The sequence below is a fragment of the Heterocephalus glaber genome, unplaced genomic scaffold (genome assembly GCF_053883595.1).
Source record: "Heterocephalus glaber isolate CG9 unplaced genomic scaffold, H.glaber_assembly_v1.0 deba00000943, whole genome shotgun sequence".
NCBI classification, from domain to species: Eukaryota; Metazoa; Chordata; class Mammalia; order Rodentia; family Bathyergidae; genus Heterocephalus; species Heterocephalus glaber.
This window is the reverse complement of record NW_028258175.1, coordinates 2689516-2709080: the sequence shown is the minus strand read 5'-3', so window position 1 is coordinate 2709080 and position 19565 is coordinate 2689516. Positions and strand designations below refer to the sequence as shown.

The 19565-nt window shown below is 49.2% G+C and overlaps 1 protein-coding gene across 13 annotated transcripts in view; it reads left to right on the top strand.

Moving 5' to 3' along the window:
* Katnip (katanin interacting protein) overlaps positions 1–19565 on the top strand; it is a 179218-nt gene that overhangs the window by 27357 nt on the left and 132296 nt on the right. For 2 of the 13 annotated variants that reach the window (XM_021237358.2, XM_004855998.4), the window contains one exon: positions 2705–2918. The exons of the other annotated variants lie outside the window; for them this stretch is intronic. In XM_021237358.2, the coding sequence (XP_021093017.1) occupies positions 2835–2918 (84 nt within the window). In that variant the 5' untranslated portion in view covers positions 2705–2834. The remainder of the gene's footprint in view (positions 1–2704; positions 2919–19565) is intronic. 13 annotated transcript variants of the gene reach the window in all.

The window sequence follows — 19565 nt, the reverse complement described above, 5'->3', positions numbered from 1 at the left end:
CCACTCCCAACCCTTTTTCAGATTTATTTTGAGACTAGCCAGGGATGTAGTTCAGTGGTGCTGCCGCCTGCCTCACAAGTGCAAGGTCCTGAGTTTGATTCCCAGTACCAAAACAAAACAAAAAACAGATTTGAGACAAGCTCTCCATAATTGCCCAGGATGGGTTTAACTTTTTAATCCTGCCCCAGCCTCCTTAGTGGCTGAGATTATGGGCATGCACCACCACACCCTGCCACTGTAATCAGTTTCTTGGGTCCTAGAAACACTCTGAAGCCATTCAGCCATACAGAGCATAGTCCTGTCTTTTACACCCACCCGCCCACTTCCCTCCTTGTTTAACACAGTAGCATGTGGCACACACTGTTTTGTTCCTGGATTTTTTTTTTTTTTTTTTACACTTTACAGTGTAGCCTGGAGCACATGCCATAGCAGGACATGCGGGCAGACCACGTTTTTTTCTGACTTCATAGTACTCTGCTGTGGATGCACTAGAATATAATCCTTTATTTGAAACCTCTGGGACCAATGGTTCATTTTCTTAGGTATAGAAAGTAATACCATCCCAGTAGGGCTGGGAGAAATGCCCTGTAATCAAATGCATTAATATATGTATAGCAAAATATGAATATTCATTCTAAGTGGGATAAGGAAGGTTATGCATTTCATGTCAGTTCAGATCAGATTATGCTACTAAATAATTGCATAAATGTACTAATAGTTCCTGGTTAATTAATGTCTCGGCTATGAATAGTCTTTTACTGCTTTAAATACTATGAAGAATACTTTAAAGAATATCCTAGAGCAGACATCTTTGCACATGTGCAAGAGTAGCCAGATGTCAAATTCTTAAAAGTAGAATTATAAATGAAAGGTGATATGCTTTATTTAAATAAATGTTTCCAGTTCATCTTCTAATGGTGGCTAAGAGAGCCAGAGCTTTGGGTCCCACGCCACCTCCTGGAGTGCTGGCCAAGTTCAGGTGTGGATGTCCTGGCAGTGTCCCCATACTGGAGCCTCTCAGTGGCCAGCCCCCATAGTTTGCTAGTCTACTCGTCTTGTAGGGGTGGGAGCAATGCAGTTTACTTGAGAAGGACTTGGGGCATGTCCGACACCTTGATTTCTGAAAGCCCTGGCCCCTTGCCCTGGGCTCGGAGCACCTATGTTGGCTGATCACAGGAGGCCAGTCGGACTGTGACGCTTCCTGTTATGTTTGGATTCGCTAGGGAGCAAAAGCAGGACTTGGTTCCCCTTCTCTCAGTATTCTTGCAGCTTCTGTCTTCTTTTTGTTTTTAATTTTATTATTTTTATTTTTGGTGCCAGAGATTGAACTCAGGACCTTGTGCTTTCAAGGCAGGCGCTGGAACCACTGAGCTAAATCCCCAGCCCTTCCATCTTCTGAGGAACGAAGAGCTGCCCCTTCACATGCTTACAAGATCTCAGTTGCTTTGTTTGAAAATTTGTTTAGGCTGAACATGAACCTCAGTGATAAACAGTGTGCTTAGCATGCTTGAGTCCCAGCACCCCTAAGGGAAAAAAATGTTTAAAAAGGAAGAAAAAAAAGCAAGCTGGTAATACTACATTACAAGACCCCTGTATGACAGCTGACATTCCCAACCTGCACTTTTACCGGAATGAAACCTTTTAGTTCATCTTTCTGGGCAGAGAAGAGCAAAATCCATTTTATTTGTTTCTTTGTTTGTTTTGTAATGGGGATCAAACTCGGAGCCTTGCGCTTTCAAGGCAGGCGGTGGCACCACTGAGCTAAATCCTCAGCCGAGCTAAATCCATTTTAGATCCAGCTGCTTCTTGAGGTCTTGGTCTCTGTAGCTTTGAGAACGTGGAGAGTGGAATGCCTGGTAACCTGGACAACTTCTGATTCATGTAGGGCAAGTAAGTCTAACCCTGGTAGGGTTAGAAGCAGGGCAGCAGAGTACTTGAGCCTGTGAACCCTGGAACCAGGCAGACTGGATCCCTAGGCCAGCTCAGTCACTCAGGCAAGTGACTTACCTGCTCGTTGACTTGGTTTCCTTTGGTAGAATAGGGATAATCAGAACCTGTCCCATAGAGTTTTGGCATAGATTCAGTGGGTTCCTGTGGATAAAGTGCTTAGTACAGTGCCTTGCGCCTACTAGGAGCTCAATAATCTTGAATATTATAATTTAGGACTCACAGGGGCAATGTAGCTTGTCTGAAAAGCTAATTCCTTAAAAGCCAGGTTGGGGGCAGGAGGCAGGGGCAGAGTGAAAGTCTTGCCAAGAAAGAGCAGGGCACAGCTTGGGCCACTGTTCCTCCTGCATTTGGTGTGATCAAAGAATGGCGCATCATCCCTTCCGGTTGGAATTTCACTGCGTCTGAATCCTTAGCCAGCTCTAAGACCCCTGCAAGCAGGTTGGGAGCAGCAGGAGACATGCATTGGCACAGTACCTGAGACCCAAGTTTAACAATGGCAAGGCCAAGGCTGGAGCCTTGAAATGCAAAGAGAATCAATTTCTAATAAAGGCCAGGAAGGAGATTGACATGTCTAAAACCTTCCTGGTATCAGCTTAGCTTCTAGCACAAGATTAAACTCTAGGAAAAAGCCCATCAGAGAGCTGCAGTTTGTGACCAGAAAGAGATAATGTTGACAGCTTCCCTTTCCCGAGCCTGTTTTGGATAAGCAGTGTGCCCTTCAACAGAGCATCATCAAAGTTTTCTCTATCCTCAGATCCTAGGCATGAAATTGCCTTTAAAGTGTCTCCCTTCACCTCCTGCCGCCACTCAGAAAAAGCGCTTTATGGAGTATGGAATATGATTAGAAGAAAGAATGGTATGATCGAAGAAAAGGAGGTGCCTGCATGCTGATCACACAAGCGCTCTCTCCAGGACAGAAGCCCTGTGGGAACTGTCCCCCCACCTGGGGACACCTGTGGAGGACCCGGGTGAGGGCGACAGGGACACCAGACCACACGGGCCCCAGCCCTACTGTCACTGCCGAGCAGGACACCCTCTTTTCTCTCTGGGCCTCAAAGTCCTTTCTGGACCCCTAGGTCTGGCAAGAGCTAGTGGTTCTGACTTCATCTACAGGCCATGTCTCCCAGATTCCACTTAAGTGATAGAAACTGTTCTCAGGCCAAGTTCAACAAAAAGGAAATTTGTTGGCTAATATTGCTGAAAAGTCCGTGGTGGGCAAAATCAGGTGTGGCTGGATGCAGGTGCTCTGACTCATGGCTGCTGGACTCTGTCCTCCTCTGTGGTAACTAGAGAGCAGCTCTCCAAGTGGGACATTCAGTTGAGTCCCCAGATGGAGTCGCACCAGCCAGGGGGACGGGACAGCATCCTGGGGATCAGTCCCATGTTAATAAGGCAGGAGGGGGCACCTTCCCAAAGGATGCTGTTGCCAGAGGAAGGGGAAAGGATGGCGGGCAGGAAAAAAGCAGTTGTCTGCTCCAGGCCACCTTGTGGCAGGAATGGTGAAACTGACGGATGACGCCGTCATTAAAAGTGGATTTCAAACCCAATTTTGTGGTGCACACCTGTAATCCAGCACTGGAAAGCCAGGCAATAGGATCGCTGAGAGTTTGAGGCCAGCCTGAACTGCACAGTGAGACCCTGTCTTAAACCCCCTCCCCGAAAAATGGATTTCATACCAAGCATGGTGGCAAATGCCTGTCATCCCAGCTAGTCCCAGCAGTCTGGGAGGCCGAGGCAGGCAGATCCCAAATTTGAGCCCAGCCTGGGCAACTTAGTGGTTTAGCAAGACCTTGTCTCAAGATAAAAAATTAAAAAGGTGCTGGGGTTGTAACTCAGTGTCTAGGTCCTGAATTCAGCCCCCAGTACTGATAAAAAAGCAAGTGGCTTTCTTGTCCACTGTCTTCTTTGAACCTCAGAGCAGTGAGCAACCTACCCTGTCTGCAGAACTTACCAGACTGAGCCAGTAAGCTGTACTCTGGGCCACCTGGACAAGAACCAAGAGCATGGGTCACTTTGGGAGACAGCTAGGGCTCTTAGGCATGTCCTAAACCTTGCTGACATGTACTTTATCTTTCTGGATTTTTGAGACAGGCATACGCCACCACGCCCGGCCTCTGAGAGGAACTTTATCTGTAACATTGTCTGGAGGACTCAGTGAGCCGTTCGGGGCAGGCATAAGAGCCCAGCTGGCTTTCCTTCGTGACACTTGCTTTCTCTCCTTAGGACCCGGCTGCAGGATCATAGCTAGAAAGGAGCATGGGGCTGGGCAGGAGAATAGGAAGGCAGACACATCAGCAGCCCGATGATGTCAGCATCGGTTTCTTCATCTGACAGGTGGAGGCAGTCTGATCTTCCCCTCCCCCAACTAGATGCGATTAACAATGGGCGGGTTGTGGGGGATGGAAAAGAGGAACTGGAGGCCAGTTGTGGTGGCACACGCTTATAGTCCCAGCACTTGGGAGGCTGAGGCAGGAGGATTGCTGTGAGTTCCACGCCAGCCTGGGCTACATAGTGATTTCAAGGCCAGCCTGAACTACATAGTGAGACCCTGTCTCAAAAAAAAGGAATTGGGATGTGTTGTGTACATGCACCAACTCCACAGGAGGAATGTACACATTAGGTATGACAAACATGGGCTAATAAATTAAAATAAAAGAAAGAAAAACAATAGGTGGATTCCATTAGAGCCCACGGAAGCCACTCTGCTCCCTCCTTCCACCTTTGCTATACAAAGCCTCCCTCTGTCCACAGAGCTTGGTCCCAGGACCCCGACAGATCGTAGCATCCACAGGTGCTCAAGTCTTTTTATAAATGGCATAGTATTGTATTTCACTGCACATATCCTCCTGTATACTCTGGCATTTCTAGATTACTTATACCTGACACAATGGAAACGCTACATAAATAGTTGTTTTATGGTATTGTTTGGGGAATAATGAAGAAGACTGTACAGGTGCAATGGATTTTCCCTCAACCAGTTTCACTCTGTAGTTGGTTGGATCTGCAGGTGCAGAGCCCATGGACATGACCGAAATTCAAATCAAAACCATGAACTAAGTGCAGGGAAATTCAGCCAAGCTCTGGAATGCTTCCCCAGATGACTACCTAACACTTTTTAAGAAACATGTAGAAACCTAAACTCTTTCAACAGAGTCTTTGGGTTCTTCACCGCGTGGCTGGTGTCCTGGGAGATGACTAGCAGTGTGAAAACTTCCGGAGCTGAGGGCCCAGGGCCAGGGCCGGGTCCGACGGGCCAGGTTTGCATTCTGGCTGCACCACTTAATGGCTGTGTGGTCTCTGGGCCTCAGTTTCCTCATCTGCAGAATGGAGCTGGAAATACAGTACCTGCAGCTGTTGGGAGCATCCAAAGAACACAACACGTGAAGTACTCCGAGCCATCCTGCCAGGGTTGCGGAAATGTTTGCTGGCCCTCTCCACTGGGTCCCATCAGCCCCTGGGGTAGCTGAGGTTAGGGCAGGGAAGGCAGGGGAGCTGTAGTTCACACCTGGGGGCACCCCATCCCAGCTGGGCCTGCGTTAGCCATTGTGGGTCTCTTTCTGATTCCAGAGCTAATGCCTACTGATTGTAGAGAAATGAGAAAATACAGAAAGTATTAGTTGTTTTTCTTTTTTTAAATTTTTTTATTTTTTGGTACCGGGGATTGAACTCAGGATCTTGCGCTTGCAAGGCAAGCACCAGAACCACTGAGCCAAATCCCCAGCCCCTAGTTGTTTTTCTATGTTTTCCTGTGTGCCTTAGTTACTTTTCTCATTGCTGAGACAAAATACCCAACACCTAAAGTTAAAGGAGGAGAGGTCTATTTGGCTCACAGTGTGCAGAGGTTTCAGTTCGTAGTTGGCTGGCTGCAAGGCAGGGTGGCCTGGCAGCAAGCAAGTGATGAGAGACAGTTCACACCAGGCAGAAGGTAGCAAAGCAAGGGACCTTGGCAGCTTCTGCCCCATTTATATTCTAACAAGGGCACCAGGATTAGGTCGGTGCCAAAGCAATCAGGGTTCTGGTTTAGTGGTCACACCCTTAATCCTGGCATTATACACTCTAGATCCACCCACCTCTGAAAAAGCCACCTATGACTGCATGAGGCTTTGGCGGGACACCTAGACACAAGCTATAACACTATGCAATTACATATACTTCAGAATCAGGATCATCATTTAAACAGGGACAGTTAAAAAATGCCTACCAGGGCCGGGGATTTAGCTCAGTGGTTCCGTCACCTGCTACGCAAGCGCAAAGACCCGAGTTCGAACTCTGGTACCAAAAAACCAAAAACAAACAAAAATGCCTACCATCCATTACTCTTTTTAAACTTTTTATTTATTGAGGTTTAACTTAGGTGTAATAAAGTGGACAATCTTAAATGCATAGTTTTATGAGTTTTTTGTATGAATACACCTGTATTAGCTCTGCCCCATCAGAATATAGGACGTTCCCTGTGCCCCAGGGGACTTCTGCATGTCCCTTCCCAATTGTGTACCTCTCCCAGAGGAACCACTATCTAGACTCCTCAAAAGGGTAGATTCTGCCTGTATTTGAACTTCTTCATACAAGTGCAATTTTTCTGTCTTTTTCCTCTACTAAATCTATCTGAGAGAGTCATTCATTTTTAAAATGTATTAGTAGTTCATTCTTTATCATTGTGGTACAGACCTTCAGTAATTGCTAAAAAAAGTTAAATTGCAAAGAAAATGTGAGTTTGGGCTGGGGATTTAGCTCAGTGGCACCACGCCTGCCTCGTAAGTGCAAGGTCCTAAGTTCAATCCTGGTACAAAAAAAAAACCAAAGCAAAACAAACAACAAAAAAATTGAGTTCATCAATTAATAATGGCCCATATCAGGGGGGCCCAAATCAACAGTTTTTTTCACTAAAGAACCAGATACAAATATTTTAGTCTTTACAGGCTATACACTCTTTCTCAGAGCTCATTTCTGCCATTAAGCATGAAATCAGCCATAGTTAATGTCTAAATGTGTAAGTGTGGCTGTGTTCCAATAAAGTTTATTTCCAAAAATATGTAGCTTGCCAGATCTGACTTATTATTATAATTTGCTGACCCTTGGCCTAAATAATAGGAATTTGTTTAGCTTATGTGGCTTTTTTTCCCTGTAAATAGTCTGAGAAAAAATTTTTACTTCTACCAAAAATATTTGAGAGAAAAACCTATCTTTCTAAAACTTTGCCAAGAATGAGCTTAAGGGCCATTTATATTTTTGCCAGGCCTCAATGTCCTTATTCCTGGGTGTTAGGGAACACCTCTTCCTAATTGCCCAGATCACTAATTGCCTGTTTGTCTGTGTTTTTAGACTTCCCTTCAGTGTCTTGATTTTTCAAAAAATTTTGATGATTGAGTCTTTTATTTGTGGTTCCAAGGAATTCTTTCTCCTAACGCCGTCCTGTTGCTGGATGCAGTGCCCTCTCTTATCCCTCTGATGATATGTACCCCTTTGAGATGTCTGCTTGCATTGTTACTTCTGCTTCTTTGGTTATTGTGTGTTGTATTTATTAAATTGGCCGCTCTGAAGTCTTTGATGATCTGTGGATGTGTACTCTTCTGTGTACAATGATTGCCTATTTTCTTCTCTGTGGACACTGTTTCTTTTTTATCTCACGTGTTGTCAGTGATTGCTAGCAGAGGGCCAGAATGTGTTGCAAGAAATGTGAGTAATAGTTTGCTTTCTGAGCACAGGGCCTCCCTCTCCTCCTTCTGTGTCCTGCCTTTCTGTCCCAGAGGCCCAAGGTCATTGTGCCGAAGGCTGGTATTCAGCCCACCTCTCTGACCCTGGCCCGGGACCTGCCCCTCTTCCTCCTGGGGCCCCCTTCCCTGGGCAGCATTGCTTCATAGCTTCTGTTTTGGCATGTGCTTTTATCTGCCATTCCAATTTGGTCTGCCACCCATTTCTCGGAGTTTCTCAAAAGTTGTAATCTGCCAGTGGCACCCCTGCTTATTTTCCCAGGCTGTCACAGTCATTAAATGGCATCATTCCTGTGGGCGTGGACATGGAGGTTGGTATGTGTTGGTCTGCCCAGCTGGTCCATTCTCAAGGTGACTTCTTGGTAGTTTTCACTTCCTGGTGGCCTTCATCTGGACATGTTCATTTTTCTCAAAAGCGAGACCTGCACAGAACCAAGCAGAACGCTCCAATATGAACCAATTGGGGCAGGGTGCACTTTCCCAAAAGAGCCAGGTGCAGACACGAATATGCTCCCTTCTCCCCTGTCAGGTCTCCTTGCTGCTGTGGGCCTCAACACCTGCACCTGTAGAGGGGGACAGTGACGATGGCAGTGCCCTAGGATGGGGTCACCGAGAGCCTCCCTTGCAGTGGTGAATGTCACGTGCTCACCCTGGAGCCTGGCACACAGCGCATACTGATGAGTGCTCCCTCTCTTGGTCTGAGCCACATTTCTGACACACCATGTGGGTTTGTGGCTGCAGTGGGTTTCGGCAGCCACGCCTCACGGTTGCATACCAAGCACCAGCCAAGCAGGCCCTGGCTCTTGTCCTGTGAACCTTTCTCACCACCCTTCCCTCCCACTCTCTCTCCTTCGCCGGGACCTGTCCCTTGACCATGACGAATTTTATCAAGCTTTTTGTGGTCCATCTCTAGCCTGTCGAAATTGAACTCAATTCAGATTCCCTCATCCAGTTTTTTTCTATGTCTCTCCTGTCTGAATGTCATCTGCAGACTTAATAAACACTCTTTTAACAGCCATTGATAAAATTATGGCCGGGTATGAGACCAAGGACAAACCCCATGACATGCTACCCTTGCCGGGAAGAGCAGTTTAGAGGACTGGGTATGATGATTAATTTGTCTAGTTCTGTAATACTGTGCGTGCCCGTGTGGCTTCATTATGATAATATTAGCAACTGTGTATTGGTTATTACCGAGGTAAGCATTTTTCATGTGGGCATTTGTATTACTTAGGACTTGGTTAAAAGATAAACCCAGTCTAGCGGCAGCAGAAGGGAGCTCTGTTACTTCATCACGTGTCTAGAGGAGCTGCTTCCCAGGAGTCAAGGGCAAAAGGACGCATCTGGTGTCAAGAAGAGATGACGCGCCTGGGATGTAGCTTACTGGTGCAGCGCCTGCCTAGCAAGCTTGAGGTCCTGAGTTTGATCCCCAGTACCGAAAAACAAGAAAGAATAGACAGAGCCCTGCAGGGTCCCCGGAAGTCCTCTTTGGGTAGCTCCACCCCACGTGCCCACTCTCCAGAACTGTGATTGAACCCCGGGAGTGCTGAGCTGGATTTCCAGCCCTTCTTATTTTTATTCTGAGACAAGGCTGAGTTGCTGAGGCCGGCCTTGAACTTGCTGTCCTCCTACCTCCACCGCTCAGGGTGCTGGGATTACAGGCAGGCATCACCACACCTGTTTATAGCTCTTTACAGCGCCCTGCTTCCACATCATTCTTTTTGCTTTTGCTTGGTTAAACACCAGATTTCTTGCTTTCTCAGCTTATGTGGCAAAAAATAGTCCCCCCAGTGACTCCTAAATTCACTTTCCCCCTTTCAAGAGAGTAGCCAGCTCCTCCCTAAACCTTTTCACGAAAGCTCCCTGAGATTCTTGGCCCCATTTGGGTCAGGCATCTACCCCTGGCCTATCCACCTTGCCTGGCTTCCGGGAACCTCAGTGCTGTAACCTGTGGCTGACAGGAGAGAGCGCTGTCCAGAGTCCAGCTGCACATTTCACAAATGAGAGCAAGGCCCCGAGTCACACAGCTGATAGTGATGCTGAAACGCTGAGGTGTCCCATGGTGACAGAATGCCACCACAGACAGAGGAGGTAGGGCATAAGCAAATTTATGTAAGGGATATAAGGGCAAGGAAGTAAAAGTTACAAAGGCAAAGTAGAGCTCCCACTAGCCAGAAAGGTTCCCCCAAAGGCTCTTGGTCTAGGGGTTATTTAGGGCCTTAGGAGGGAACTCAGCCATTGTGTAAGTAATACAATCTCCACCTATAGGAGACCACATCCTTTATAGGGCAGATGTTTTTGTAAAATCCCTGGAGGGTGGTGACTTAGCCGACTCCATTCTGACCTTCCCCACTGCACTTTGGGGCTGTTGTCCTTACTGCCCCGTAGAACCCTAACTCCTGTCACAACAGGAAAGGAAGTGGACTCAATCTCAGCCTTGTCTCCTGGTGCAGCTCAGGTTAACATCCGGCTCCTTCCCTTGAGCCACACTGTCTCAGACTGGCTTTGGTTGTGTCATTGAGGGCTGACCAGCGTTCTGAGACCCTGGGTGGGTTTGCTTACCTGTTGCTTCGGTGGTCTGGGACACCTCAGCACTGGTTGGAGTCTCCGAACTCAAATCTCGTGAAGGGACCTGATTCTGAAAATGACAAACACAGACTTTGGAGTCCGACAAAGCCAAGTTCACATTTTCGCTCTGACACTGCTTGGGCCTCAGTTTCCTTGACTGTAACATGGATAATAACAACAGCAACTTTATTGGTTGTTGGAGTGATTCAGCGACATAATCCATGCAGCAGATGGCTGGGCACAGCTGATTCTTCAGCACAGAGCAATGCATTCTCCCCGTGGCCACAGTTTGTCCACTGTGTCACAGTGGAAGACAGGTGGGAATCTGGAGGAGCGAGCGCTTGGCTCTGCCAGCAGCACAGGCCGGAGGTGGGTTGCCCAGGTTGTAGGATGGAGCAACAGTGAAGGTTGAATAGTGGATTGGAGGATCAGGGCAAAGGCCCGGCAGATAAGAACAAATTAATTAAAATTTTTTTTGGTTCCGGGGATTGAACTCGGGACCTTGCGCCTTTGAGGCAGGCGGTGGAACCACTGAGCTAAATCCCCGGTCCTGGCAGATGAGAACAAGTACGCTGGGTATGGTGGCTCCCAGCACTCTGGGAGGCAGAAGCAGCAGGATTGCAAGTTCCAGTCTCATCTGGGCAATTCAGTGAGACCTTGTCTCTCCATAAATAAGCGGCTGGGGATACAGCTCAGCCTCTGGGTTCACACAGACACACACAGCAGTCCTGAGGCTGGCCACTGAGACTGGGGCTTGATAGAGAAGACTGCATCTGATTAGCTCATTCACTGCACAGGAATTAAGTACTTGCTGTGTGCCAGCCCTGGCCAGGCCTGGAGATCCCAGGGGACAGAACACACAACACCATACTCTGATGCCGTGTGTCCCCCACAGCTGCTGCTTGCCTCGGCAAGTGAGTAAAACACGAAGGGTGTCGGAAGGCAGGGTGGGGGCTGTGAGTGCAGCAGTCCTGGGGCAGCCTCTCTGGGAAGTGAGCAGAGATGGAAGGGAAGGAGGAAGCCGAGCAGTGCCAATCTCCGGATCTCCGGATCTCCGGGAAGTGAACAGCAAGCGCGAGTGCCTGGGGCAGTTTTAGAGAGAAATGGTCTGTGAGCCTCCAGACCTGCAAGGACAAATTCCTTTCTACTGCAAGGATAAAAAAAGATGAAAAATTTATTAACGTATAAACATGCTTAAGTTTCTAAATAGTGAAGGGGTTTATCTTAGGTTTTAATAGCTGTATGTGTGTTTTATAGTTACTATACAAAGAGACCAGTTCAATACAATTTTTGGCTCAAGTAAATAAATTTTTAAAAAAGAGCTGGGGTCAGGGCCAGGTGTGGCAGAAGCAAACATAAGAAGGCAGGGTTTTGATTCCAGGTCGGATGGGGACTGTGGCCTTGCGTAAGGCCTTGGACTTTTACTCCATGAGAGAAGGAAGTCCTGGGAGCATTCTGAGTGTAAAACTTACAGCTTTGCACAGGCTGAGCCTCCTTCCACAGACAGAACAGGCCACAGGGTGGGGCCCGGGGTGACACGAGGGCGGCTCGGTCTGGAGGGGCTGGTGCTGAGTAGGGGCGGATCCAGGTGCATTTGTTGCTGGACTGGGTGTGGGAGACAAAGGAGGAGCCAGGAAGGGCTGGAGTCTGGGTCTGAGCACCTGAAGGTGGTGAGCGTCGCCTGAGGCGGGAAAGAGGGAGAGTGGTTTTGGGAGGACGTCAGGAAGTGGGAAAGGCCGGTAGGGATTGGAGGAGGCGGATGTGGGGAAGCCATGGAACCTGAGCCTGGAATGTGCCGCTCTCACGGGCTGGGTCTGAGGGTTCTGAGGTGGAAATAAGGAACTTAAGCCCTTTCAAATAAGTTTGCAGGTTCACAGGCTCCTGTCCTAGAAAAAGAATTGCCTGGGGCTGGGGATTTAGCTCAGTGATTCCGCCACCTGCCTCCAAAGCTTAAGGACCAGAGTTTGATCCCTGGTACCAAAAAAAAAAAAAAAGAAAGAAAGAAAAGAAAAGGAATTTCCTGACATCTCAGTAAAAGAGGCCTGAGAAGGATTTATCAGGGGAAGAGGCAGGACGTGCTCCAGAGCCGAGCATGGATGCTCAGAGCAATGAGATACACTACAGCTGGGAACCGGGGCCTTTTATGTCTTGGGAGGTGGAAGTCTATGGAATTCCGTAATCTACAGTCTCAGTCTCCATCTGGGATGGGCCACTCCTGTCTGTTCCTATGGGAAAGGACAAAGGGGTGTCCATTCCCTTTGCAAGTAAAACCAGGCTTGTGTTCTAAACCTGAAGTTTTTCTTTAAAACACAATTTAAAAAAATTTCAATTCCTGCCAGGCGTGTAATTGCTACACACCTGTAATCCCAGCACTCAGGAGGCCGAGGCAGGAGGATCGCCACAAGTTCAAGGCGAGCCTGGGGTACATAGTGAGTTCAAGGCCAGTCTGAACTACATAGCGAGACCCCGTCTCAAAAAAAAAAAGAAAAAAGGAAAGGAAAAAAGTTTTTCGATTTCCTTGTCTCCTGTCTATCTAGCTGTATTTCTTCTATCCTACCTCACAACCTTTTGTGACCTCTGTCCTTTTTGAGGAGGGGATGGGTGAGTTGAGGTGATCAGCTGTGGAAGCAGCAGCACAGGAAACAACCTCCTTACAGATAGAGGGCCTGACCCTCCAGACAAGGCTGAAACCCTTTCCCAGTCCCCATGCTTCTCTGGTCCCAGCCCTTCTGGAAGGAGTCACGCATCCTTCCAGAACTTTCTCTCTGCATAAGTTGACCTTCACAACCCATTCGGCATTTTTGGGGAGCGCTTGGTTTATGTGTTTGCTATGAATGGTGCTTGGTACCCTGTGCCCTGCTGTCCTCCTGACCCTGTCTGCTGTGTCCTCTGGCTCCTCCTCTTCCTTTTGCATCTGCCGTGCAGTTGTCCAGGCGTGGACTGGCTGCAGAGGACTTGAGAGCCTGTCGCCATGTTCTGTGCCTCTCTCCTCCCGCGCCTGAGAGTCCTTCTCTGGGCCGACTCCAGGGGGTGCGGCAGCCAGGCCTGAGTAGATGGAGGCCACGAAGTGTTGTGTTTTTCCTGCCATAGTGGATCCGCTTTGTTCCCCCAGAGTGCGGCTGTCCCCCCACGGCGGGCTCTTAGTGAAGGAGGCCGCAGGGACCCCTGTCATGGGGCAGGCTGTGTTGGAAGGAGTGGGCAGGAGGCCAAGAGGCTGTGGGGTTTGTGGGTGGCTGTGGCCCTGTCACAAGCAGGACACACCCTACCTTGGGGCTGGAGGACTCACCTGTCCCTTCCTCTCCCACAGCGGAGCAGCTCCTCAGGCTGTAGGCCAGACCTCTCTCCTATTAGCTTTCCCTGCTCTGAGAAGGCCTTGCCAGCCCGAAGTCACCCCCTTTGACAAACACACCCCGGCAACTTTGTAAAATACTATTTTGATGGAAGTAGACTAACTCCTCTGCCGTGAGTCCCTTTATTCCCCGAGACGTTCCAGATTCTGGTTCTGCCACCAGCTGATACCGTTCCTTGTCTCCCACCCGTGACAACCAGGTGGTGACTGTCACCAGCCCCGTGCCTGCTCTGAGGGTGTGATAGCAGCCCCTCTGCTGGAGGCAGACACGATCCACATCCAGCTGCTCTCCCCAGAGACAGCGTGGCTCAGCCACTTCCTACACAGGGAAAGGAAAGTTAACAGCTTTTAAAAAAATAAGTCATATCATCGTTTCTTTCCATGGATTTCAGGTGGGTGTTAGCGTTGTGGTATCAAACGGCTTCGGGAACTGAGGCCAACTGTAAATTCCAGTCTCACCATAATTAGAAACAATTAAATGTTTCCAATCAGCATAAACTTAGAGTAGTTGCAAACATTTATGGAGCATGTAGTATTATATGCTAGACAGCATCCCAACCATTGTATCTTTATGTCGTAGATACCCTTTTTTTTGGTACCGGGGATCGAACTCGGGTCCTTGCACTTGCAAGGCAGGGGGTGAAACCACTGAGCAAAATCCCTGGCCCCTAGAATGCTGTCTAATTCCACCGCCACTGTCTAATTCCAGAGCATTTACATCACCCCAGTGAGGACTGTACCTGTGACCTCTCCCTGCTCCCCTGTCCCTTACCTGCAGTAGCCAGTGAGCTGCTGTCTTTCTAGGTTTGCCCATTCTGGATGTTTCCTGGAAGGAGAGGCCCACGGTCTGTGGCCTTCTCCCTGTGGCAGCCTGCGTCCCTGCCCCCTTCCTCCCGGTGCCTGCTGTGGCTGGCCGAGGTTGTATCGTTGTGTTGAGGCTTGGTTTCCTGTTGAGAAGGCGGGGCCTTTAAGAAGCACTGGGACGGATTAAGTAGTTCCTTCAGGAGTGGCTCAGTTACCTCCAGAGCAGGTTGTTACAAGCAAGTTCGGGTTCCTTGGCTTTCCCTCCCTCCCTCTTTCACCAGGAGATCTACACAGGCTGCTTGCTTTTCTGCTTTCCACCAGGAGGCTCTCCCTAGAAGCTAAGCAAAGGCCAGGGTTATTAACTCTGGAACCATGAGCCAAAACAAACCTCTTTGTAAATTACCCCCACCTCAATTATTTTGTTATAGTGACAGAAAATAATACACATCGCAATATGATAAGAAAATTTTTCTGATAATAAAAATCGCTAATTATTTTCTTTCAGATATATATTGAAAATGATTTCTTAGTTAGCTAGGAGAGAAAAAAAATTCTTAAAATACAACATACTACGGGATGGGGTTCTCAAGAAAATCCTAGGCTCGGGGTCTGCGTGGATAGTCTATAAACCCTGAAGCTAAGTGTAAAATCTCAAGGTGTTGTTAGGTAGCAGGAAATAGTGGTGCACAGCAGGGAGGGTGGTAATGATGTAAGTCTAAAATATTGGAAAGGCAACCCTAACTCTCCCTTTGCTTATCCACCCTGTGTGTGTAGAGCCTGTGTTCTAGGTGGTCTACCCACCCCGGGGCTGAGAAACCCAAATATGTGCTGCAGCGTTTGGTTTCCTTCCACCTCTAGGGGGCAGTCTCAACCACTGCTTTAGGTCTTCTTCTCCTGGCTTCTCTTTGCAGTGCAGGCACATTGAATGCAGCGTTTGTTTTTCTTCTTTTGAGGATGGGAGCATGTCCGATAGCGTAGCGAATATAGTGACAAGTAGACTCACAACTGTCCTTTTGCACGAAGCTCATGCACAAAGGACTCAGCACACAACACTGGGGAGCAGCAGAATCACTGGGAAAATGGAGGAGTTGGGTGTGGGTGGGTTTTAAAGGAAGAGTCAGCTTTCTTCCGTAAGGTCCATTGGGGTCATCTTTTGTTATGGGTACAGGGATGTTAAGAACACTCGTTATTATGGGGCCGAGGTTGTAATGCAGTAGTAGAGCGCTTGCCTCACAGGTGGGAGGCCCTGGCTTCCATCCCCAGCCCTGCCAAAACACAACACAACAAAACAGAAGAAATAATGTCCGAGTATCATTTAATCCTCTACCAATGCCTCTCTAAACCCTCAGACACATCACAGAGTTTGCATTCAGACTCAGCCGAGCACCAGCTCCTGCACAGTACTACCCCAGACTCGTATAAATTATACACACACACACACACACTTTAAATTGACTTGAGTAAGAAATGAGTGTATTAGCTCATGTGACTGAGAAGTCCAAGATAGTGCCAGCGTGGCTGGGTAAGGGCATTAACCGTGGTTGTGGTTAAAAGGACCTGACTTCTCTGTCCATCTCTCCCTGTCCTCAGTTCTGCCGCCCCTGCATCCGTGAGGTTCTTGGGCAGATTTCCACATGGAACGCCCAAGGATGATCATAATAGTGAAGTCAGTAAGGTGATTACAGAAGTACTTTTTCCTTTGTGTGTGAAAAAACTGGCCTCTTCCTTTGTCCCCCATAGCACTCGGGACTCATGTCAGCTTGTCCAATCCCAGGGGAAGAGAGATAGGGGCTTTCCTCAGGGACTCTGTCGATCCAGCTCGGGGCACGTCCCTAGCTGTGCACTGTCACCATCTTGGGAGAAGAAGTGCACCAGCCCTGGAAGTTCGGGGGTATTGCTCCCACCCCTCCACACGGGTGCCGTGGAGGAGAGATGGGCTCCCAGAGGAGATCCCAGAAGAGGAGGAACGCATGCCTGCTCTGTCCACTTAGAGACTGCGGCCCTCCAGCAACTTGGTTTCTTCCTTTGTAAAATGGGGATGATGATCCTAAAACCTAGGATTACTGTGGGAATTAGTAAGCATCCACAAAGAGTATAACATGCAGCAGTTAAGGCGCCTGAGTGCTGGGCCCTGTCGCTTGTCACTCATAAACTGTCCTTCGGTTACCATGTGGAGCTGGGGAGGCAGTGGAGGGTGGGTGGTTTGGGCTGTGTGCTGTGGAGACATTCATGATTAACCCGTTCTGAGATACCGTCGTTCGCTGCTGAGACCTGTCGCCTGCAGAGTTAGGGCCCCATCTTCTCCAGCCCTGGGAACCACACTCCTCTCAGCTGCTCATGAATGCAGCACGGCCTTTGGCACTTACTAAATCAGCTATGCTTTGGAGAATTCCAGTATTCTGGCCTCAGAGGAATACATGATCCCTGAACTATGGACTGTGTCAAGCATCTTTAAGTGTAACCGATTCTTGGTGTTTTATTGCAGTTCCATGCCCTGCTCCCTGAGAGAATTAATAATATGAGCATTGAAGGAATTCTGCACCCTCCCTGGGGGCAGCACTGGGGATAAAGTTGATGAAGATAGCAGTACCCAATCTCTGTCTCCCAGTCACATCTACACTCCTCTGCTGCATGTGACTCATACCTCCCTGGCACCTGTCCCCCTAGCTGAACCGAGCCCCTGCCAGCCCGTGAGCATCCCATGCGTTTCCAGGCTCCAGACCTTTGCACACACTGGTCCTGCTGCCTGCAGTGCCCTTCCCTTTCTTCTTGCCAAGGTAGCCTTTTCACTTTCACATGGTAGCTCAGATGTCCCCTTGTGCCATCCTTCACTCGGCCGGTGTTTATGGAGGGCTGTGTTTTATGCCAGGCTCTGTCCTGGGGGCTTGGGACAGACAGTGAACCAGACAAAGCTCTCTGCTTTCGTAGAATTTTCATTCTAGGCTGGGGATTTAGCCCAGTGGTTCTGCCACCTGCCCTGGAAGTGAAAGGGTCTGAGTTCAATCCCCGGTCCCAAAAAAGAATTTTCATTGTAAAGTCCGCCCAAGAAGAAAAAGGCATAATAAATGAGATAAACAAGATGCAGAGTTCGTGGGAATTGGGAGCATGCGGGGGTGTTTGTACATGACTTGAAGGTTTAAATAGGGTGGTCAGGGAGGCCCTTGCTGCAGAAGGAAGAGCTGACCCTTGTCTTGAAGGCGAGCGAGGAGTCGGCATATTCCTGGGAGAAGAGCATCCAGGTGGAAGGAATGACAGGTCAGAAGCCCTGGGGGTGGGGATGGCTCAGTGTTGAGGATGCTGGAGTGAGGAGGAGGAGGAGGACTGGGTGGTGGGAGGCAGGTCAGAGAGGGAAGAGGGGGTTCAGTGTGCGGGGCCTCACGGCTGCCAGGAGCGCCTTATCCTGGGCTCTGAGTGCGACAGCGCCCACACGAGGCCTGAGCAGAGGAGCAGCATGATGGTTCTTTCCTCTCATCACACCCTTGGCTGCAGCAGGGAGAGCAGACTGCAGGGACAGGGCAGGATCAGAGCAGGTAGGGGCCTGGGGCAAAGTGGTCAGACTCAGAGTACAGCAGTCCTCCACTATCCGAGCTTTTCTGTGTTCCAGTTATCTACAGTCAACTGCGGTGCAAAAGTATTAAATGAAAAATCCCAGAAATCAATAGTGAGCTTTAGATTGCCTGGCATTCTGAGCAGCATGAGGAAATTCACACCCTCCACAGTGTCCTGCCTGGGGTGTGAGTTGTCCCCTCACCCAGTGTGCACCACCTGCCTGGCAGGAACGCGGGAGTCCTCTCAGTTATCAGATCCATGGTCACGTGTTGTGTGCTTGTCTGCAGGGAGCCCTTATTTTCCCTAATAAAGGCCACGAAGTACAAGACTTGTGATGGAGACAGTCAGATGTGACAGAGAGAGATGCAAAGTAGTCTGTAAGGTGGGCACTTCACGTGATTCGGGGAGTCCACTGGGGCTGGGACTGGTCCCCTCTGGACAGGGAGGGCCGCTGCGAATGGGAGTTTGAAGGTGGAGCTGGTGGAGTAGATGTGGGGCTGGGGAAGGAGAGAGGCTTTACAAGTGACTCCATGGGGCAGGGCCTGGCTGTGCTCTCTGAGGCCTTCCTGGCCCCACACAGACCCTTTGCACTGATTTGGCAAAGTTTATTAATTTCTCTCCTTTTTTTGGGTCCCACATGCCTTTGGGAGCTGATGAAAATTAAAACCTTCCTTCTAAGAACTGTGGCCTCTCAGACCCCCAGGGGTTCCTGGCCAGGTGTGGCCACTTGACGGGTGGCAGTCTCAGCCGTGTGCCCCCACAGGGGCAATTGGAACCTGAGCACACTCAGGGTCGGAGTTTTCCTTTCGCCCAGGCTGCTGATGCCCAGGGACTGGCGCACAGTGAGCACTGGGTAAATAACCATCCGCAGAGACGGTGAGGATAGGCCCAGTGCCTTACAGGTTTCCTCCCTCTGTTAGCTGGCAGCAGTGTTCATCCTTCATTTCCTAATCAAAGAAATAAACTCCACAGATAAAGAGAGCCGTGCCGGGAGAGGCAGGGCCGGTCTGCGCAGGGCTGTGGGGGCGAGTTAGGCGTAAAGGGGTTCAAATGGGGCCTGGCACCAGACAGCTCAGTCAGCCTAGCAGCTGTGCTCAGGAGCTGGACAGCAGTGAAGGTGGCAGCAGCCCGACCCCTGGCTCCCATGTGGAATCCCTTCTCTTTCCCCATGCCCCAGGTCTACCCTCGGAATCTATAATCCTGGGGATCAACAAGAGAACAAGAAAGAAAAGAATTGTAACTTTCTTCCCTGTTTTGTCATAGTTAATCCTTATAGCAGCCCTGTGAGGTAGCTAAGTAGCTAAAATGCTAAATTCTGTTGGCTGGGCTTGAATTTGCAATCCTCCTGCCTCAGCCCACCAGAGTTGTGGGATTATAGGTCTGTGCCCCAGGCCTGGTGTTTAACACTCCCCACACACTTTGAGACAGGGTCTCACTATGTACTTCAGGCTGGCCTCCCGCCCTCCTGAGTGCTAGGATTGCAGGCATGCGCCACCACACCTGGCCATTACCCCCTTTTTACAGATGAGAAAACTGAGCTCTGAGGAGGCAAATAAGAGTTCAGGGTTCACTCGAAAGTCTCCAAATCCCCAAATAGTTAACGAGCAATGTATGTAGTTAAATGCTAACAACTT